The sequence below is a fragment of the Cydia splendana genome, chromosome 1 (genome assembly GCF_910591565.1).
Source record: "Cydia splendana chromosome 1, ilCydSple1.2, whole genome shotgun sequence".
NCBI lineage: Eukaryota > Metazoa > Arthropoda > Insecta > Lepidoptera > Tortricidae > Cydia > Cydia splendana.
In genome coordinates this window covers 4,217,578-4,241,826 of record NC_085960.1, presented here as the reverse complement: position 1 = coordinate 4,241,826, position 24,249 = coordinate 4,217,578, and the positions used below count along the sequence as shown (strand labels likewise).

General features: G+C 39.7%; 1 protein-coding gene across 2 annotated transcripts; it reads right to left on the bottom strand.

Annotated features, from left to right (window-relative positions):
• Positions 1-1,533: 1,533 nt before the first annotated feature.
• LOC134789485 (spondin-2-like) lies at positions 1,534-23,466 on the bottom strand. 2 transcript variants are annotated; one of them, XM_063760073.1, is made up of 10 exons: positions 23,204-23,466; positions 21,909-22,093; positions 21,172-21,386; positions 19,292-19,498; positions 17,634-17,840; positions 17,051-17,314; positions 5,758-5,923; positions 5,284-5,341; positions 4,689-4,842; positions 1,534-1,634 (listed from the first exon to the last, which is right to left on the bottom strand). In XM_063760073.1, coding segments are annotated over exons 1-10 (1,548 nt in total). In that variant the 5' UTR covers positions 23,206-23,466; the 3' UTR covers positions 1,534-1,544. The 2 variants fall into 2 exon arrangements, with proteins under 2 accessions (XP_063616143.1, XP_063616135.1); XM_063760065.1 differs by lacking the exon at positions 23,204-23,466 and adding an exon at positions 23,049-23,137.
• Positions 23,467-24,249: the final 783 nt, after the last annotated feature.

The window sequence follows — 24,249 nt, the reverse complement described above, 5'->3', positions numbered from 1 at the left end:
GTGTAGTTGAGGGCATTATATTTTAGTGATTAAATTATGAGCAGGCTCGATTAAGGGATTATTGAGGTAGAAGAGCTTAGAAGGCCTAAAAGCTGTTTGTGAGAGGCCTAGCTATTCTGGTCATTTTATTTGCAAAAAACGTGGTCGAATTTAGTATCAAATGAAAGTGCTCGGTTTTCACTTTTATAATATAATATATAATATATATATCGTTTTTAAATTTACCTTTTTGAAATAATTAGCAAGATAAAAATAAAATAATATAAACATAGTATAGGTATTTGACATTTGACAGGAAATATTTCGGCTTATCACAGATACAGTTTATTTTAATCTCTATGATTTCTATGATGACTTAAATCCAGGGGAACGACAGTCGTATATAAAGCACTTTATTCGAAAAAATAGCGACATCTATATTACTTAACGCTCAACTTTTTTTAATATGGCTTCACTTAATTCGTCAGAACGTCTTAAAAGTCTTGTATCTAAGGCATGAATCAAACAAAAAAACATCTGTTAGAACAGATTATTTATGGACATCGTTGCCATGGAGGCGATTGTCACAAAAAACAACTTTGTCAAATAAAACTCAAAATATTATAACACCCCATTTATTAAATATATTAATACGGGTCACTAACGGAAGTTTTGTTATTAAAACACCCCATTTATTGTCTGTACTACGACATAATTCAGATAAATAAAAATACTTTCAGTTTTACAATGTTAAATAAAAGAAACAAAGTTTTCACACGCCATCACAGTTGCTGAGAACTTTATTACCAAAAAATTTAGAAAAATTATGGCGGGTAGATTCATAACCTGCTGCGTGTAATTGTGTTTCGTGGTCAATTGTGTGTTATTCCAGCCGTGTATGATAGGTAATTTATTTACATCAACAGTCAAGTTAAAAGTATCTAATCTGTTTTCGTGTATTAATAAATATCCTGAAGCCTTTCTTCAAAGTCAAAGTTTTTTACGTTCGCAACATACTTAGACGCTATTTATGCCTCTCCCTCCCTGATATTGACGTTGATATTTCTGGTTAAGAATTACAAATGGCACTTCAAAATGGATGCAAAGTTCCACGAGAGGGCTCTCTTTGTCCTATATATTATACATACTACTCTTTGCTTAAATCTGTCAGTCAAGGGCTCCACAGACCTTGCAATAAATCCAGGCGATTTTTGATCCATTGCAGCCTATAGTGCGACATGAAATAGTAGAAATTGAATAAAATGGAACTCAAAAATGTCCATACTAAATTGTTGCCATGTGTAAGCATTTTACGTCAAAAATGTGACAGTTACGTAGAAAGTGGTGCTCTCATTTATTTTCTACTATTTTATGACGCACTATACGATACCTAAGTAGGTGCAACAAAGTCAATCGCTCTATAATATTTTTTGGTTAACTGCGAGTTCTCAGTTCGGGGCGAACTACTATGTTGTATTACTTTCATTAAAAACAAGTAGTTTTGAAAAAAATAACAGTTTTCATTAAAAATGCCATTTTACGTCACGAAGGTACTCCGTAAAGTTTTAATAACAATCAACATAGCACGAGTGGTACTCCGTGTCCATCTGTTTCGGGTCCACTATGCACTTCTCTTCACGATCAGATCCATGATTCTGCAAAAAAGAAGACTGAGATTGTATTACCTGTTTCCTGGTTGTTTGGAATAATGCGTTTTAGCGGATGTCACAATGCACATTTAGAGCCTGTCTAAACTAATTATGCTGCCTTTTATTTCTATAAAAGTTCAAAACTTGAACTTGTACAAAGTACGCGGGGACTTGCGAGGGGTAATAATACTACCTATACCGATACGACAAATTAATATATAAATTGGGTTCGCTGTTCGTAGGCGCTTTTCGCTACATACGGTTTTTCACACGTTATCGGCTACGCTCTTAGCACGTAGCTCGCGCTGGCACTGAATGTGTTATTTAGAGGGTTAGGCTATAGCCAAAAAAATCACGTCAGCCAAATGAGTGAATTGCAAAAAAATTGTACAAGTACATAGTTTAGCACCTGTCCCTGACCTGTCGTCGTTGACCTGTTTAGTCTAAAGTTAATTGATTCCATTGTCTTACGGCAGCTAAGCCATTTCTATTTAAGTTAGATGCATGAAAGTGTGTTAGCGTATGCTATAGACTTATATGTGTACGAATTAAGTACAATAGATACAATAGAATACAATTTACATAAGTAGTTAATTTTCGTAACAAATGAATCAATTATCAATCACAGCTTACGTAAATTTTTTTCGCAATTCACTCAAATGCGGATTCCGCACTAAAACGAAGCAAAGTAAACAATGTAAATGTTGTTCGAGCCAGCTTCATACACTGCCATCTCTCAATACATTTCATCCGAAGTTTTACCACTAAAACTAGACGCGAACTAGAGAAAATACCGCGGATAATTTAAAGGAAGTTGAACAGTAAAACTCATGGGTGACTGCTAAAGGTCTCAACTCACTATGAGAGCCGTTAGAAATGTGTCATTTCATTTTTAGTGTGGTGGGAAAGTTGTCAGTGTTGCTAATATTGAGGTGAGAGTGTTTGCTTCAGAGAACCAGTAACCAAATAAGTACCTAAGGAAAGTTATGGATATGATCTGGAGGTCACCGTCAGATCAGCAGTGGTGTAGCGTGAACCACATCTGCGAGGCCCTTGTCAGTGTGTTTTCCCAAGGTAATAAAAAGGTTGGTTTTGCGAGGCAGTCCTAAGTGCTAGGCCGTGGGCGAAGGCCTGACGCCCACGCCTAGCTACGCCACTGCAGATCAGCGGCGAAATAGGGAGTATAGATTTATAAGTACCTACTCTTTTCTTGCGCAAGTATCGCTAATTTGCCGCTGCGCGGTCAGGCACTTGTACTATACTTAAACGGAAAACTAACTAGTACCTCACAGACTAACTAGGTACCTACACAGACACCGCATTACGAAGCGTTTACAAAGAACACGAGGTCACCACACATATATGATGTACAATTTTACTTGTAAAATGCTACGAATCCAGCAGCACAATAGAGTTCTATTCTACGCTAATGTTATACTATAATAACATTTATAACCCAAGAACACCCCTAAAGCTTAATAATTACAAATATTTAAAAAATACTCGAGTAGTGGTCCTAAAGGTGGGTCCACACGGCGCAGACTGTTGCACGGATAAAAGTATGTGCGACTCACATCGTCAACGCGATACAGACATGTTAGTTGTTCTTTAAACCTCGTGGTGTGCGGACGTTTGCAATGGCAGATATCAATCGACGGCGTCGTTTACAACAATTAGCTGCTCTTGCCGTTTTACTAGGAAAAACACGTACCAAGCGCAGTAAATGATCTTTGGAATTAATTTTTTAATAATATATAATAATTTTCCATACAGCTGGAAGGGACTTATATAAGTAGATCTATAAATTCAACTAAGAATTCTCTCGAAAATTTTATTAAATCGTTCATTTTTATAATAAAAACGAAGCAAACTGTGAATTAATTAACCAAAGTTGTCGTAAGTTGACCCAAACAAGTCTGAACATGCGTCCACACAGTGCAGTAGCCGGCGCAAACACGCATGTCTGCGCCGACTTTTTGATGCCAGATACAAAAATGCACAGATGTCGTTACAGACTTGAGACTTCACGTCCACACGTCCCATTTGCACCGACTTAAGTCTGTACAGACACGCTGCGCAGACTAAAGTCTGCACCGTGTGGACGCACCTTAATTGTGGGCGTAGCTGAAATAAGTGGTCGCTCTGCCATACTAAATTTGTATGCCATACAATACATAGCATATTTGCGGTGACCTCGATGGACTTATGTGCTCCGGTCAGGTATACCGATTCAAGTCGAACATACATGAAGTGCTGTATGTGGCTGTTGCCGAACTTTATTTTGGTTCGTGTGAGGCGATTGCTCCTGCGGTCAAAATGCAATAGCGATAGCAGTCGGGTTTGCGCCGCGCCGACCTCACCGAGACTGCGGTTACAACAGTTCTACAGTTTACTGATTTGAATTGCAACTCGAACTGGAACCTTGTCATAATTTTAATTAATTACATTACTACTTAACGTCATCCATTCTACATTATGCCAAATTATGCCAGCTAAATCATTTCGGTGTCCGTTTCGTAAAGCTATCGACAGCGCCATCTATGAACAGTTTTAAAAAACATTACATGATCGCTCCACCTCCACAGATTGTGTAAGGACTGATGGGAACACTTTATAAAAGTTGTAAGTAGTTTGATAAATATATAAGAGATGGCGTCGTGGCGATCGATTTAATACAACTTTAACCTGGCGGTCTAGCATAAGTTGCGTTCTCGCGCGCGAGTCCATACTTGAAGTCGCGCCTGATGTATGGAGTCGCGCGCGAGGACGCTACTCATGCTAGCAGGTCTGGTCGTCCTATATTTTAATACAGAATTAGAAGAAAAATATTGTCTACCATTGTCCCGTACAAACGCCAATTTTTTCAGTTACCGTGGATGCAGAAAATTGTTAGTAAAATAACCATCGACGTTTCAAATCTTGAAAAAATGTAGCTGTACGAATTTACAAATGCGACAAAGAGGCAACACGTCGAACGTGGTTCGCGGTAGGCCCTCAGCTCATGGAATGCCCTAAAGCTCCAAATGAAGACATGGACCTAAGGCAACCTAAGGTACGTACCATGTGGCTTCTATAGTTGTGGTTCCAAGTTGTCTTGTACCGGACGCGGAACTGCCTTCCGTAACCACAATCTCCTTCAGGCGAGCATGGAGACCAGGGCTGCCATTCGGTGAAGCCGCAGCCTTCACGAGACTCTGATACTTGAGGTTCCTCCCTGTAAAGGAAATAGACGATAACTAAGTATCATAATTCAAGGCTCAGTATTTAAGAGAGCGTGGATCAAGGGGTCACGGCTGTGACTAAAATGTATATGCACCCATACGGAGTGCCAAGGGTCTAAAGCACGATTGGACGGACAGACAGACGAAGAGGGCGAGACTATAAGATAGGTACTATTAGATGTTAAGGTTTTTCGAACATTCATTGAGTTTTTTTTAATGTTTGACAAGTGACACAGAGAGTTCCCGTGTTTTGGAACAAAAATGACACTGACAGTATGAGAGAAAAAGAAAAGATGGAAGCGGTGAGATTGGCTGTGAATATTGTACTAAGAGTTAGAATTTGTGTTATTCAACTATAACAAATAAACTTTATGTAAAACGTATTCGGTGTTTACTTGAGTCATCTTATAGTACCTACTAAAAAAAGAACTTACATTTCTTCATCTTGAGCACCTTTTTCCATATTTTCTGCTTCTTCTTCATTGGTTGTATCTAAAAATGGAAATAAATATATCTTTGAAGCGAGGGTGTTAAAAAAGTCTCCTAATTAAGGCCAGGGGCCCGTTTCTCAAAAGCATGTAACTTGTAATACAAGTGGAAGTCCCTTTCTAACAAAACTTGTCAAAAAGTGACATCCGCTTGTATTACAAGTTACAATAAGCTTTTGAGAAACAGGCCCCAGGTATGGCTTTTTATTTATTTTCAATGTAATTAATTTATTATATGTACATATTACATTGAGTTTCGATTAGTGATATTTAAAAAAAATAACTACACCTTTGTAGGCATTGAAATTGCTCAAGACAATGAAATTGTCTGACCCTTTCCTATACAGCAAAATTTTTGACAGACGCATAAGAAAAGACTACAAAGAAGAAAATGCCATTTTTAATTCCTACTTGTCTTACCTGCCTCGCAATCTTTGACGGGGTAAACGTCCAACAGCCTCGTCTTCAGGTGACCGAAGGGTTTGAGGTCGTTCAAGTTTAACTGGTAGAAGGGGGATTCCCTGTCGAACGAACCCAGCGCCACCCGGCCGACTTTCTCTTGGGGGTTCGTTTTCTTCTTGGTTGACTGTAAGAAAAATAAGTATCATTAATTTTTAATATATTTCGTCACTCAACTGAAGAATTGTTAACAACAAAAACGGGATGTTTTTTCGACTGCCTTAAAAAAATCACCACTGCTCAAGACAAAGCTGTCAACTTCTTATTTTTTAGTTTTTCAGATTGATATATGGATATATATCCACGGGTTATATGTACATACATACCTATATAGGTATGTATGTACATATAACCCGTCTCAAATACAATCTGGGTTCGTAATTTCTGAATTATTAATCTGTACTAATCCTCGATGATGAAGAGGTAAAGTTTGCGAACGATTTCCGCAGATAATCGGAGAAACCATTACGGGAATTTATATCTACTGGCTGTTTTGGAAAGATCGTTCAAAAGAAAAACTGATAATCTTTTAATGGTCTTTTAAGTGTTAGGATTTATCGGAGTTCCATTTGAGGTTAGGGGTCATCCATTAATTACGTCACACGTTTAGGGGGAGGGAGGGGGTCAAGAAAATGTGACATATTGTGACATGGGGGAGGGGGGAGACACAAACTTTGTGACGTCACTTTAACTTCATCAGTAACCGAATTTTTTTTTTAAATTAATTTATTCGCTGTACATTTAAATAACAGGCTTTTAAAACGATAATCGTTTTTATTCTTTTAATTTTCTTTCCTAAGCAGTTTTGGGTTATAAAATTACTAATATTTATATCGTCAAAAATATTTTGATAAAATATTAATAATACTTAGGTACTTACTTAATTCGATTTGGCGATTTCGTAGAAAAAATGTGACATCACACTAGGGGGGAGGGGTTTGCCAAATGTGACCAAATGTGACAAGGGGGGGGGGGGGGAGGGGTCAAAAAACCTAGAAATTCGTGTGACGTAATTAATGGATGACCCCTCATTTGCATACTTTGTGCGATACGAATACGAATTTTATGTTGACATAAACTAACACGATTTTTACACATTATTTATAAAACTGAATCGAATATTAAGACTAAGTATTAAAAAGGAATATTAAGAGCAATACCCTTAACTGACCAAAAGATTTGAGTAAAACAATGTTTGTATTTAAAAAATTCAAACTAGTTAGAAGACGGTCACTTCCATATTTTTTACCATATTATGTTGATAAAACACCCCAAGTTTTGTTACTTTATCTCAACTACAGAGGGTGCTCAACCACTTTGAACCTCTTAGTGTTCTAAGAAATCAAAAAATATGAAAATAAAATCAATATTTTTTTCTTAGGGGACAAAATCTTATGTTTAAGTTAATAATATTATTATGTGGCATTGCATGGCTATCCAACCGAATTGATAGTAGAATTGCTTTCATATCACTCCATGTCAACTTTAGGCTACAAATCTTTAAATTAAAACTGAAATTAGTAAAATGTTATAAAGTGCTGTCAACATTTAATAGTACATTACTACAGAGGCCGGGACGAAAGGGGTTGCCGGTCGAAGACATATAGACGGCCGAGCGAAGCGAGGCCGGATAGGTCTGAGCGCGGGCAACCCCATTTCCCGCCGAGGTATGTATAGTGCTTTTCTCAAACATGCAATGAAATAAATAAAATAAAAAATCCACGAAACCCAAATTTTATTTATAGAAAAACTAAAAGTAAAGTACACCCAAAATATAACCAACACGTACCTATATCATTATCACGCGTATGTTTTACACGAGTCGTGTATTTTTACTACCCGTATATTTTCATGTATTTTGATTTTTTCGCCTTGTATCCGCCTGACTGTCGTTTTCGTCACATAAGTTTACATAGTCTTTCATGTTGATATCATGTTTCACATACATCGTTGCTTTATGCACGGAGTAAATAAGTATAATTTCCACAGTTTAGACGAATTTGTAGTTACATTCATTTAAAATATGCCACAAAACTGTTTCTAAGCCATTTTTCTTAGTTTCTCAAATAATAAAATTGCCATAAGCAACCATATACATACTTCGTCTTTGACTTGGCGGCAGAGGCAGCAAGTTATTAAAATCAATTCTGGTTACGCTGCCAATTCCAACGCCTACGATTACAATTAATATTAATTTCATTATTTCGTCGGAACTCATATTAAAGTCAAAAAATCAACAACGACCATAAATCCAATAAAACAGAATTTTGTCCTAGCCGCACCTGAAACGTCATACTTCGCAGCCTATTATAAGGAACATAACATCAATATTTCATTGCATGTTTGAGAAAAATGTTTTAAAGTGCTGTCAACATTTAAAATTGGAAAATATTTACAATACAGATATCGCAGCGAGTCGAAATTAACGGATTACGCAAATTCATGACAAATGAAAGATGCGAATTAACAAATACGAGTGAAATCGGTCATTTTATCGAATGATATGCGATACTGATTTTATTTTGGTAATTATACAAAAGAATAACGTATTGTTGTTTTATTTGTTGTTTATTTTTTTTATAAATTAACTCTCAGTTCATATAAAATGACTTTTCCGGAAAACGCCCAATTACGTTTTTCCAATGATTATTGCATTGCATCGTGCAATGATTGAAAATAGTGAGAGAATAGTTAATGTCTCTTCTTAATCTACACAATGATTGGGTTTGGCTTCTTAGTTAAGTAGATAACTACTCAAAATACGAAAATAGTGATCCCTACTTTTTCATACCAACCAAAAAAAATATTACTTAATTACTAAATTCTATAATAAGTCCAAGCAATATGGAAAACCATATTTCAGTATACATACAGTGAGGAAAACGCCTATAACTATAAACGCCTACTCCACAAGAGCCGCACGTTGCCCATAATAGGCTGCAGTAACCGCTTAACCGGCTTAACACAACATCAAGCGGGCCGCGCGCTTGTATGCCACCGTTATAGTATTAAAAAAACAACGGGTTGCACTCCGAGAGTGCCGGCAGAAGTGAAAACTCAACAACATTGTAACTCAAAATATTAATAACAGCGCCATCTAGTGCAAAATGTCTGCAGCACTATGTATAATTGAGGTTAACGCCATCTAGTGTTATTTCCTCGCATTACTTGAAACTCCTAAGTACATCACTGTGAGTACTACAGTTATATTAATACCGTTTGAGGGAAACTCACTAGATGGCATTTAAATCATAAAAAGAAAAACACAATACAGGGAACACAGGGAATCCTAGTTCAGGCACATGTAAACTATCACTATTTTTAACCGACTTCCAAATCCAAAAGGAGGAGGTTATCAATTCGGTTGTATGTTTTTTTTTATGTTTGTTACTCCATATCTCCGTCATTACTGGACCGATTGTGAAATATTTTTTGGATTGTATACAGATTGGTCCCGTTTTTGTCAAAACCCAGTTCTGATGATGGGATCCATGAGGAATCGAGGGAACTCCTCAAATCTTAAAGGCATACATATAGTGATTTTTTTGATTGTATCAACAAATCAAGCATATACATTCAAAAAAGTGACATTTGATGAAGTGGAACTGCTGATGATGATCAGAACGGAACTCTTCAACGACGCATAGTTCACGTTTGGCGATTTGTCCTCTTCGTTATGTTTGTTAAGCAAGTTAAGTTTTTAAGCCACATTTTTGACAAAGCTCGAGTTCTGATGACGGGATCCATAAGGAATCGAGGGAACTCCTCAAATCTTAAAGGCATACATATAGTGATTTTTGTGTTTTTATGAATAAATCAAGCATATACATTCAAAAAAGTGACTTTTGAGGAAGTGAAACTGCTGATGATGACCAGAACGGAACTCTTTAACGACGCATAGCTCGCGTTTGGCGATTTTTCCTCTTCGTTATGTTTGTTAAGCAAGTTAGGTTTTTAATCCAAATTTATGTCAAGCTCAAGTTCTGAACATGGGATCCTGGGATCCACGAGGAATCGAGTGAACTCCTCAAATCTTAAAGGCATACGTATAGATTTTTTTGTATTATCATCATAAAATCAAGCAATTACATTAAAAACTGTCGCATTTTTTGAAGTGGAACTTCTGATGATGATCAGAACAGAACTCTTCAACGACGCATAGTACCTACACGTTTGGTGATTTCGAATTTCGATTTTGACTTGGAATCGGACCCAGACCCGGACTCATACCCGGATCCGGTTCGAACCCGGATCCGGACCTGGACTCGGACCCGGATTTGGACCCGGACTCGGATCCGGACTCGGAGCCGGACTTGGATCTGGACTCGGACTCGGACTCGGACTCGGACTCGGACTCGGACCCGGACTCGGACCCGGACTCGGACCCGGACTCGGACCCGGACTCGGAACCGAACTCGGACCCGGACTCATACTCAGACCTGGACCTTGACCCGGAAAACCACTATGATACCTAAACTAAATAAACCACTATGATTCCCTACCATAAAATGTAGGTATAAAGTATGATGATGCCAATCTTACTAGCCCCTCCCGCTGAAATCCCTGTACACCGCACCGTTAAGTGGGTTAGGTTAGGTTTGAACTGCGATCCTCACAGAACCGAACAAAAGTGGGTTAGTTTAGATTAGAACTGCGAGCCTAACAGAAACGAAATGCTACTAGAAAAGTGGGTGGTTTTACTTCGTTTTCTACATAGTGCACCATCTACAAATCTTTCACCGGCCCGCATAGAAGTCGGTTTTTTTTCTTAAAAATTATTAAGTCTTTGTTTTATATGAATGTAACCATGAAATACGTGTTTTTTGAATAAATTATGTTTATGTTTACAATGACATTGTTCGCGACGCAAATATTATCTCATTAACAGCGTCAATGAATGTGTAAGAGCTGAGAGAGGTGCGGGGAGCCGGGGGATGCACCTATGCATTTCCGAACAAACCCGAGTTGGTTCTGAATATGATTCCGCGCCAGCCGCACGTCTCTTGCGCTCATTTTTTTATATGTGTACCTACTTTCCGTTTTTAAATTCGAAGAATATAGTTGTTGTGCATTTTTCGGACTTTCACTGGTGTTTTAACTCCCAGCCGTTACAAAAGCTGGTCTTCGAGCCGGATCGTGAATGTTCCATACGCCTAAGATAAAGATGTCAAATGTTTCAAATGTTAAAACACGGAGTGTTGCTAAGCGGGAACAGTTGCAATTGGAGGGTACCGCCAACAAAGAAGCGACCGGTACCGATATGCCGCGGGATACTGAAGCTAAAGAAGAACAAAATGAACCTTCAACATCACACAAACGCATATTGGATACGACATCAGTGATCGCGAGTACCGTCAAGACGGAAAAGACTCGCAAATCTGAGCGCGCCGTTAGTGTGTCGAAAACAAAGAGATCTTCTGTATCTTCTGTAGAAGCGCGCAGAAAGAAGCTGGAGCTAGAAGCGGCGGAACAGAAAGCACGAATTAGGATGGAGTTAATTGACAAGCGATTGGAAGCCGAGATAGCGGAATTAAATAACGATTACAGTCCACATTCATCGGAGGCCGACAGTGTAGTTTCCAATCGCAGTGACGTTGCTAAATGGGTGGAGCGAAGTCAGCAAGAATTGGAGTCACGGCCAGTCACTGAACGGAACGAGGGTCCCCAGGGGCCAGGCTTGCCGTGCCCGCCAGCGTTACAGAACGACGCTAGCACCGACGGTCCAATTCACCAGCTCGCTAACGTACTGAAAGATTTCCTCACAACTAGCATCACTGAAAAGCAAAACTCCAAGCTCCTAAGCCGTATCAGTACACCCAAGGATCTACCACTGTTCACTGGTGATGCAATGGAATGGCTACAGTTCAAGATGGCATACGAAGAATCTACTCGATTGTGTCAATTTAGTGATTCCGAGAACTTGTGGCGGCTACGAAAATGTCTCCGTGGCGCAGCTAAAGATGCAGTCCAGGCGTTACTCATCACGGCTACTTCTCCTGACGTACTTATGTCTACGCTCGAGCTGCAGTTCGGCAACCCAGATAATATCTTGTCGCGTATAAAACAAGAAATTAAAAAATTAAATTCAGTGGCACCAGAATACCATAAAGACATTCTCATGTTTTCAAATAAAATTAAAAATTATGTTGCCGCTGTACTCGCACTTAACCGTGAAAACCACCTCGAAGACTCGAGTCTAATCACAGTTGTGTTATCTAAACTGCCTACCATTCTTTTGTCTAAATGGGCGGACTACCGGTACTCACACAACACGGCAAGTACCACGACTAGACTCGATCAACTATCGGATTTTCTCAACGAAGAAGCTATCAAAATATCAAAGTGCAGTGTTACGTTAATAAATGCTCCAAAGGACAATTTTAAACGAAAATACACGGACAATAATATCAACACTAAAACTATACTACTACAAAGTGAACAGAGTTATACTAAGTGTCGTTATTGTCACGGATCTAATCACAATCTCACAGACTGTAAGAAATTTAAAAAATCATTAAGAAAAGATCGCTGGAGTTATGTGAAACGGTCTGGACTTTGTTACAAGTGCCTATTACGTCATCACGATAAACAGCTGTGCCCGGCGCCGGTATGCGATATTGATAACTGCGGCGAAGCGCATCACCGTTTATTGCATTTCGTTCCGAATAATCGTGGGACATCAAGCAGCAACCCCGTCGTAGAGGAGCCGCCCGAAACTGAAAATACGGAAACTCAAGTCGTTACTCATGTTGACTGTACCTCCGAAAGTGTTGTGTTAATAAAAGTCGTGCCAATAAATGTACACGGACCTAATGGAACAATTATAAACACGACCGCGGTCCTTGATGACGGTACTAGTGTGTCGATGATAACAGCTGGTCTGGCCGCCCGGGCCGGCCTGCAGGGACGACGCAAGTACCTATATGCTGAGTTAGCGTGTGAATCGGAGCAGATAGATAACATTACGTTGTCCAATACTTGTGACAAAAAACTGTTTACGTTGAGTGCGCGCAGTGTGAATGAACTTGATTTACCTAAACAAAATATGAACTTAGTTAATTGTGAAAAGTTCGCGCATGTGCAAAAGTATAAAAAATATTTCAGTAACGGACAATATAAAAAACCTGAAATACTAATCGGTCAAGATAATTACCATTTGATATTACCATTAGAAGTCATAGGTGGAAGTACATACGACGAGCCATATGTAACTCGTACTCCGCTGGGCTACTGTGTACACGGCAGGGTTCCCACTGGTTTGACGTCATCACACCGCGCACTGTTTACAACCCTGCATTTAACTACTTATGACGACGACGCTGACGTCACCGAGAACAACCGGTTGCTTAATGATCTACACGAGGAGGTTCGCCGTAACTTTGCAGTGGATTCTATGGGAATTTCTACTAAACCGCGGCTGAATAGCGAAGATGAACGCGCTCGTGAACTGCTGGAGCAAACTACTACTCTCGTTGACGGCAAGTGGCACGTCGGCTTGCCCTGGAAAGACGTGAACTGTGTTATGCCCGACTCATTTCCCCTTGCGATGTCACGCTTAAGAAACGTCGAACAAAAGATGTCAAAGAATAGCGCATTCAAACAGAGATATATGGAACGTTTTCAACACTTATTCGAAAATGATTATGCGCACGAACTACTCGAAACTCAAGTTACGCCAAAAACCTGGTACTTAGGACATTTTGGAGTAGACAATCCAAATAAGTCAAAACTTCGGCTTGTTTTTGACGGGGCAGCTACCACGAACGGATTTTGTCTAAACGACTATTTACTAAAAGGACCCGACCTACTCATGTCTCTCTTCGGTATAATGCTCAGATTCCGCGAGCACCCTATCGCCATATCTGGTGACATAAAGGACATGTTTCTGCGCATAAAAATAAGACCCGAAGATCAGAATGCTTTTCGATTCTTATACAGAATAGAACCCGAAGAACCCGTGAGAACGTATGTGATGTCGTCCTTAGTATTTGGTGCCTGCTGCTCGCCATTTATTGCTCAATTTGTCAAAAACAAGAACGCTCAACGCTTCGAGTCATCATATCCATCAGCCACGGCAGCTATATATAAGCAACATTATATGGATGACTGGATTGACAGCGTGCCAGATGAAAAAACCGCTATCAAGTTGATACGCGAGGTAAAAATGATTCATAAACAAGGAAACTTTGAAATACGCAACTTTATGTGCAACAGCCAAGCGGTACTCGATAGCATACCAAAAGAAGCCCTAGGTGAGACGGCCGTAAAGTTCAAAACCGGCGATCAGTACGAAGGCGAGCGAACCCTCGGCCTATTGTGGCGTCCAGATGATGATACCTTGGGTTTTGACGTATCGTTTAAAAAAATACCGGAAAGTATTATAAATGGTCAACAAAGGCCAACAAAGCGTGCCATGCTGCGCGTTGTGATGTCGATTTTCGATGTTTACGGATTTTTATCGCCTATTACTATCATAGGAAAACTGATTATTCGTGATACCTGGCGATTAAATATATCTTGGGACGAAGGTGTACCCGACGACATATACGATAAATGGTGCAAGTGGACGAATCTACTTAAATCATTAGATAATGTGAGACTGCCCAGGTATTATAACGACGCCGCTGCAACAAGCCCCGCCAGCGTAACGCACACCGAACCGGAGCGGAGTCAGCTGTTGCTAAGAGGCGACGCGCCCGTCCCGGCCTTATCGTTATCTACACCTGCGCCGGCGCCGCAATTGAATGACAAGAATAAATATACAAACCTGCAGTTGCATTTATTTTGCGACAGTTCATCTATAGCTATGTGCGCGGTGGCTTACTGGAGATGGGAATGTAATGGATTAATACACGTTGCATTTATAGCTAGCAGAAGTCGTGTGATGCCTAATAAAACCTTATCAATTCCTAGGGCGGAATTACAATCTGCTGTATTATCTGCTCGCTTAGCAGATACGATAATAAAAGAACATAAGATAAAGGCCGAGCGACGAACCTTCTGGAGTGATTCAAGTTGTACTCTGCATTGGATAAGGAATGCCGCGCGTACCTATAAACCGTACATAGCACATCGATTAGGCGAGATTGACGAGATGACGCTCATTAGTGAATGGAGGTACGTGCCTACAAAATTAAACATAGCGGACTTGGGCACGCGAATAAACTATGACTGCCGCATTTTGGAAAACGAATGGCTTCATGGACCTACCTTTCTCCGACGTGATGAGTGTGACTGGCCAACCGATGTACTGAACCCTGAAATAAAAAATACAGATGATTTAGAATGTGTAATTATGATACAAAATAATGAAAATGACTTACCTGTACCGGACCCAACAAGGTTTTCTTCGTGGTTGCGGCTACTTAGGTCTACCAATATGGTACTTACCTTTGTAAACAAATGTAGAAAACATACCATTGAGAAAGATGTTACCATGGAGAGAGCAGAAAGCTTACTTTTGAGAAATTCACAAGCTGAAAGTTTCGGACAAGAAGTAAGTGACCTGAAACAAGGAAAACATGTTAGTAAAACTAGTAAAATACTTACTCTGTCACCGTTCCTCGACGAATATGGAGTCTTGCGCGCGGCGGGCCGCATCGATGAGGCTGCAGATGTTTCGCCGGCAATGAGAAGACCTGCAATCCTAGATGGTCAGAATTATACGGCGCGCCTGATTGTAAAATATTATCATACCAGCGCTGCGCATGGATATCAGGAATTGGTTGTAAATAATATAAAACAAAAATACTGGATTACAAAATTAAGACCGACCGTTAAAAACGTCGTATCTAAGTGCATGACCTGCCGACTTAAAAAATGTAAACCAGAGATTCCCAGAATGGGAGACCTACCTAGTGCTAGATTGGCTCACCATCAACGTCCCTTTACCTTTTGTGGCGTAGATCTGTTCGGTCCTATGGAGGTAACTATTGGGAGACGAAGAGAAAAAAGATACGGCGTTCTATTTACCTGCTTAACGGTGAGAGCTATACACCTGGAGACCGTCGCATCACTTACCTCCGATTCCTTCATCATGGCTCTGCGCCGCATGGCAGCAAGACGAGGCTGGCCTCAGCAATTGTTTTCGGACAATGGGACGAATCTCCGAGGTGCCGATACTGAACTTAAAAGGTCGATTCAGGAGCTGGATGAGGAGAAACTCAAAGATGGAGCGATGAACCACGGGGCCAAATGGACTTTTATTCCCCCTGCTAGCCCACACTGGGGAGGTGCTTGGGAGCGTCTAATACGAAGTGTAAAGGTATCCCTGAAAACCATACTAAAAGAACGAGCTCCTAGAGAGGAGACTTTGAACACTCTACTCGCTGAAGTTGAAAATATAGTAAACAGCCGCCCGCTGACCCATGTTTCTGTCGAGCCAAATAGCCAGGAAACTCTGACACCTAACCACTTTCTTGTGGGTACCTCATCTAATCTACCACACATTGGAGTCTTTGACGGATCAGAGTTATTTCTACGAAAACAATGGCGCATAGCTCAGCTCCTTGCTGACCAATACTGGAAGCGTTGGGTGAGGGAGGTTCTGCCTGACCTGGTGCCGCGAAAGAAATGGCAAGCAGAGCAGAGGCCATTGCAAGTTGGAGACCTCGTGCTTATTGTAGAGCCAGACGGACCTCGCAATGTGTGGCCCAGGGGCATAATACAAGAAGTTATACCTGGAAAAGACGGGCGGATCCGAATGGTGAGGATAAAGACCAGAACGGGAATACTTACCAGATCTGCCACACGCGTCGCTCACCTTCCGATAGGGGATGAGTGCTGCTAGTGCAGCACTAGGGGGGGGTATGTTCGCGACGCAAATATTATCTCATTAACAGCGTCAATGAATGTGTAAGAGCTGAGAGAGGTGCGGCGAGCCGGGGGATGCACCTATGCATTTCCGAACAAACCCGAGTTGGTTCTGAATATGATTCCGCGCCAGCCGCACGTCTCTTGCGCTCATTTTTTTATATGTGTACCTACTTTCCGTTTTTAAATTCGAAGAATATAGTTGTTGTGCATTTTTCGGACTTTCACTGGTGTTTTAACTCCCAGCCGTTACAGACATTGTCCGTCACACGTGACGTCACGCCCTGCGCCGCTTAAACGAAACAGCAGGCTCAGGCATACATTTTCGCCGCGCGGTAGAAAAAGAGGGTTACGCCTTACGCTGTCTCGAGTTTAACATTTTTTCCCCACCTCAAAAAGTGCACAGCGCCGCTAAAGAAGTTTTCACTTCAAAAATACATACGTTATAGGAAACGCCGTCCATAGTGCCTGCGTCCCAAGGATACAGCGGCAGCTTTTCATACTCCAGCCAGCCGTTGTCAGTGCACAGCTCATACTTGTGCACCCCGAGGAACCAATCAGGGGACGGCTGGATCCCGATGACCAATGAGAAGAGGTGGTGTGTTCTGTCCGTCCGAAAGAGTGCGTGGGACGGCCTGAACATGTTTGGGTGTGCGTTTCTGCGTCCACGGATCAGCGTGCGGGTGCTATCTGGTCCATAACCCACCTGAAAGTGAAGTGAAACTTTAGAAATAGCTTAATACGCTGACGTTTAATAGAATTTCCTGCGGTCTACGCCATTTTACAGTGGTATAATGTAACTTTATGTATGACAAATTACTCAAGAACGCTTTCATGCCTGAGACGCGTTTTTGACTTGGTCTTTTCAGAATCTTAGTAAGCGGGTTTTACTGCATAGGTAACAAATAATTGGATGAAATTACATGTGCCGCTGTACCCCTTGGGGCAGCAATGTAGTCTTGCTGTAATGCTGGTGAGGTATGACGGTGTCCGATCAAAACCATAATGAATACCATTTGACTCACTTTACTCATAATCTCCTTCTCCAGAACATTCATGTCAGCATTCTCCGCGGCCTCTTGCAGGCCTGCGCTGGCAAGCGTGTCGGGCTCCCAAAGCGTGAATACGTAGTCGTGAGAAGCTCCCACCATGTAGCTGTACGCGTTCTTGTCCATGTTAGTGGGGAACTGCTGGGGGTGCGTCAGTTTTGACCATTGGCCTTCGAAAATTACCTGTAAATAAAAGATAAAACATTCAATAAAGAAGCATAAAATCAATAAACTGTCGTGAGTAATAATCCCTGTAAGGTGGTGGTACTGGTGCTCGACGCGGTCCCAGTACATGTCATCTTAAAACTTAAGTCATTGTCAATAGAGGTGACAGCAGGGTGTCATCTATTGGGCATTAGCATGTCGAGCACTAGTACCACCACCTTACTACTTCCATGTAACTAATTTTACGGATTGACGCACGTAATTTTGGTCACTCACGCCACATGTTTAGAAGAGCCTAGGTCTCCATTTTCAAGCATTAACAGTGCATGAGCAGCGGTTTCGGAAATTTGTGGTGGCACGCAAGTGTCAAATCTATAGTATATTTGCTTTGAGAATAAAACGGATATGATGGTCATTATCACGTCATTATCATGGTATAATAATATACTCCGCCTGGTACTCTATTCCGAGATTCGCGTATGACCTAACTGACACGGGCCTACGTCATCATGCTGTTTACAGGTTCTCAAACTTTAAAATGTGGGAGAATTTTAACCAACGGTGAAAATTATTTTAACGGCATTAATTTTAAGTTATTCATGTAGAAACATAGTAAAATAAAACAAATCTAATGTATTAAATTAAACTTTATTTATCTATACAAGACAAACGTATGAAAAACTAATTCACAGTTACACATTAATTACCAAGCTTACGACGTGAAAAGTTTGGAAAACACTGCGACTGCTGACACTGAGCGAGAAGGAAATAACAATTAACACGCGTTCGACAAGGATGACGGTCAGGGCATGAAGTTATCTAGATCCGAATTGTCAAATGTGACAGCGCTATCCTGTGTTGCCAGTAATGTAAACAGAATTACCCGAACGTCTGAAATTTCTTTCGTGAATCGGAAGATATTGCTAACGAATAATTAAAAATGACGTGTTATAGTAAAATTTAAGATAAAATACATATAAATGAAAATTATAAAATTATAAAGAAATATTTTAACTTATTAACCATAGGTATAATGTACCCATGTAACATGTTATGGTGAAATAAAGTGGCAATGTTATTGTGACGTAGGCCCGTGTCACTCTGGGAATAGAAGACCATGTTTTATTAGACCATGGTCATTATTGTCTAAACTGACAGCATGATAAAAACAGTGTCCGTCACTTTCAATTGCGCGGTGTTAAAAAGTGACAATTATTTTATCATGAGGATAAACTAATTCAAGCACCCAGCTGGGAATGCAAGATGTTTCGATTATAATTACTTACATATTTACTCCGTTGGCTCAACGATCCAAAATGAGACTTGGCCTCCGACACAAAACAGCGCCACTTTTCTCGGTCATGTGCTACTCTCTCTCGCCAATTGCTCTCGCCAATTGCTGACTCGAAGTCCGCGCAGATCCGCCTCCACCATGTCGCACCAGCGATACCTAATTATGTTAAGCTTACTTCATACCGCGCCTCGCTGCACAAATTACACGTCTCCTTGGCATCATACTGCGGCATGTCAAGTGGCCGTTCATTGTCCTTGGTCAACACGATGTCCAGATTAGGGCCGACGTACCACGCACGTGCGTTTTCGGCCACCATTGCACGAATGCGCACTTTGCTTGCAATGGGCAGAGGGGAACTGGAACTGGGGGATAGCCAATGGACCTGCAACGAAGATGGGTTATAGCCGTGTTTAACATTCGATACATGTGACGATTGTCAAGTCATTTATGATAGATACTTGGTTTCAAACGCGTAGCTCACGTTTTTGGGTTAAGTGCGGAAACTGGAGGCCTGCTGGGGCTGCTGGTTTTAAAATTATTAATGAATCATTTAATGTTAAAGACGATAATGTTTGGCAAAAAGTACTGCACTTAGGGATTGCAATCCGGTCCGACGGATCCGGTAATCCGGTCGGATCCGGCACTTTTTAAGAGCTACCGGATCCGGTTGAAATCACCGTATCCGGACAGGATCCGGTTGAAATCACCGGATCCGGACAGGATCCGGGAAAATAGAAAAAAAGACCGCACCCAGCACCCACTGCGCGTTTTAGGTGAGATAAAGGCGACGGATAGAAGAAAGAAGTTAAACAGAATAAAGAACGAATGAAAAAATTCAAATTTAGTAAAATAAGAAGATATTTAATATGACGATGATTGAGAACAAAAGAGGATTTCCTCTTCTTTCATGTTGGTGGCACGAATCGGCACGATACGACGATTACTTAAATAATTAGAAGTAAAAATTAAAGGATGGAGATGCCATGGAAGGCATTTGTAACGACCGGTCTGGCCTAGTGAGTAGTGACCATTCAGTGACCCTGCCTATGAAGCCGATGGTCCTGGGTTTGAATACCGGTAAGGGCATTTATTTGTGTGATGAACACAGATATTTGTTCCTGAGTTATGGGTGTTTTCTACGTATATAAGCATGTATTTATCAATATACTATACGTATATATATCGTCGCCTAGTAGTACTACCTAGAGCTAGCTAGTATACCCATATTACAAGCTTTGCTTGGTTTGGGGCTACGAGTAGCTAGGTCGATCTGTATAAAATTGTCCCCAAATAATTATTCATGAATTATTTATTTATTTGTGATTTAGGCTATAAAACTATTTTCACGGATAAAAAATGAAAGCAAGATAATATAAGCATTTCATATAATTTTGGTTAATAGTAAAATATCTTGTTACTAGAATGGATGTCAGCGTTACAAATAATTCCATCAAAGAACAGTTACGAAAACTTGTCCTTTCAAGGAGTTCCATTTCCCATCCCATAATTATCCCATTAACAGGCTTTGGAATCTAATCAAATTTATATTTTTATTGTAAACGTATAAATTTGAGCAGAATGTGTATGATTAAATATAATAAAATTAATAAATGACTTAGATTTCAATTTTTATTTTTAAATTGAGATTGTCTATGTGACACTTTTTAATACTTAGTTTTATTTTATTGTTAAAAAGTTATTTCTCATTAACTTCAAATTGTTGTTTTATGAATACATTTGTAAAAGTACCCTTTGTTTCTCATATAACGCATAAAACTTGAAAAATATGTCATTTAATTAACTTTAATATCCTTATACCTAACCGGATCCGGTCCGGCCGGATCCGGCCGGATTGAAAATCAATCCGGTTTGCAATCCCTAACTGCACTGTTATAGCACTGCGTAAGTACGTTAAGTAGAATCTTACCGACACGTCCACCTTAGGTTATGTACATAACCTCCATAGTTTTGTACATTTCTACTGAAGACATTCCTGCTGTGATAGCTGAAGTACGGTGCCATGTCGGCAACAACTTTTCATATACATAATCTTACCGAAACCTCCATCTTGCCAGTATTATCTATATTCTCCACAGTATTGGCACACTTGTCGCTGTACTGACTACTATGGTCGTCGTCCATAGTCTTCATGGTGCCCACGTCGTACTGTTGTCTCCTGAACGCGTAGTCACTCTCGTCCACGTCTGGATCCTCCACGGTTATCATGAACCAGCTGAACGTGTGGTTCTGGTCGCTCGCTTTAATGGTTACTGAAATATAAGTTAATATCAGTGTTAAGATGTTGTTATAGTCGTTAGTTTTCTAGTTGGCCCTTATGTCTAACTCATTGAATTACTAAATTCATGCTCTAATTTACTTCAAACAAAATATGAGAAACCAAGTTGCAGTATGTTTTTTTTATTTTTTTCATTTCTAGGTAACTTTTAATCCATTGGCCAATTTTACACCTGGATGGACAACATGTCATTTTAATGCAAAATAAAAATAACTTTAAGTTACGTTTCATTAAATTAAATTTGAGCCATTAATCACTCTTAAAATTGGTGAATGTAAAAGTTCTTAAATTTATAATTACGCGCCTAAGAAAATGCTCGAGGCAATGCTTTCTTTTTGAATCGGCGGGGCGCTATCCCTAGTATTGTAAACATCTGTAGGTGTTGTACTTTTCCGTTGTATTGTATAGAAGTTTTTAGTGGCGGGTCAGAGAGATTCTTAAACAGTGCAGTGCAGATATTACGTTTATTTGACACCAACACTGCATAAAAACTTACTGGCATATCGCTGGTCCGGCTTGAAAAGGTTATTGACATCCTTCCCCATGTTTTGCACTGTCATGGTGAACAAATTGTTGTTCTCCAGGGGCTCCACATCGTCGGGCACTAAGATCGGCTTGTGATTGCATTTTTCTGTCAAAACTAGTGCCCATAGTGACAGATAAACAACGTATCTGAGGTACCTGAAAAATAGGTTTTGAAAAACTACCTATTACTTAAGTAGGGTCATTGCGTCAGTTCACCGCCCAGTGCCTGTTTTCGTCCGCTTGGCGTAGTTGCCACAAAGAATTGTGTATAATTTCAAGAATTCAAGAATTGCGTATTACTTAAATATATAGGTATAAGTGAACGGAAACGGCTGATCCATGGGGGTTGGTGAGCTAGGTCTACAGCTCAAAGAACCTAGTGGTTCTCGATACAAGCATATGCCAGCGAAAATCCCACTTCTTTGCAGAGTTATTAAGACAATTTACGTTTATTAGGTACATTAACGATACACACTAACCCCCTTATGCATAAAACTTTACGGGACTGATTTAGTTAAATTATGTTTTACCCCTTTCTAGCAAATACATAAGTCAAAATGACAGATAAGGACAAACGATTATTAGCTTATTGAGGTTTGTAGCGCGTTTATGAATTAGGGGGGTACTTAAATGCGATATTTTTAGACAGTTCCTATGGTTCCCCTTTATCAGATCAGCTGCATGTTTTCATAACATACACCTTAATTGCTACCTAAATATAGGTTCCGTGATAATTAAATACATTATCACGGAACCTACTTAGGTATGCTAGGTTTATCAGTACTGGTTCTTAATTCAGCTGCTAAGAATTTGAAACTGTTTTTCTTTCTAAACAAAGCCACATACCCAATATTGCTAGTTATAAAAACCTTGCACGTAAGTAAATAATAACGTATACTCAAACACCAATAAGTTGACTCCACTGCCATGACTTTAAAATTAATAACAGTCAAGTTTACTTTTACTTAATGTTTTTTTTGCTGTGTACCTACTTTTTAAACAGCGATACTGCAAACACAAACTGAAGCTAATCTCTCGAATAATTTTAATTCCGAACACGGCCAATTTTATAACGATACCAATTCACTCTGTTGTTTACCAACAAACTTACTCGCACATTTTACAAGATATATCCAACTATTGTACTCACTTTCACAGCAGTAAACACTAAACAATATTTGACATATTTATGAAAACACACACAGTGGTCGAAAATCTAAGCTTATAGCTTCATTTGAAACTAACGTTTACCAAACACAAACGTACATTTCAAAGCACCTCGTATTCACTTCAGCGGCACTTTGTGCACTTAGAGACGTAAATTATACGGCCCTTTGTCCAATATTCAGTATAATTTGCGGGAATCAGATGAAATCTATTAGGTTATAACGCTCACGAAATGCGGTCTCCACAGCTCAAAATAAACCAAGCGTCCGTTTGGAGAGATGCCAAACCGAATTTCAGTTTTTAGTTGCAGCGGTTGTACGCTGTAGTTTTGGATTTAAATTATAAAGTAATCTGTGACCTGATAAGGATTTAAAAAGTTCCATGGTCCCTAAATAGTAAATATAGGTAATAGTGGATCTGTGAGATGTAAGACCTCGCAATAAACTTCATAAGCTTAAATAATGTAAAAATAATAAATATATTTATTTTCTAGTTTTCGGTAGACTTTCTGATAAAAAAATAAAACCGTTGAATTAAAAACTTATTACCCTGATTTTATTAATTTTTTTTTTACTTACAGTAAGTACCTACTGCAAGCGAAACAAATATTACCTAGCTTACAAAACAGTATTAAGCATATTTTAATTAGTAATTCAGTTGATTGTCATGTACTACTGGCAACTAACAAATATAATATTTTAAAACTTTCGCGTTTTGAACACATATTAACTTACATCGAAACGTCGGTAAATAAAGGCAAAGGTAATAAAATAAATTCGCGACAGACCCGTCTATAAATGTGAGTTAACTAACAAATACTTGCTGGGATGAAAATATCTGCAGAAAAATACCTAGGTACTTACACGAAAATACTTTTCCCCAGGAGAGCGGCTAATTTCATCCGTGGATAGTTATAGTTACTTCATTCGTATTTATTTTATTTAAGATACATTTATAGCAAGCAATATTAAAATGCCAGCTAGACAACCATTATTACAAAATAAACAGTTTCATTATGGCATACGCGTAGCCGGCCCCATACATTATGTATGGCGGTGCAGCGGGACCGAGAAATTCAATATGAAACTTGATTCTGCAATGCGTTCATAAATATATAAATACATATGGAACGGGTAAGGTTAAGG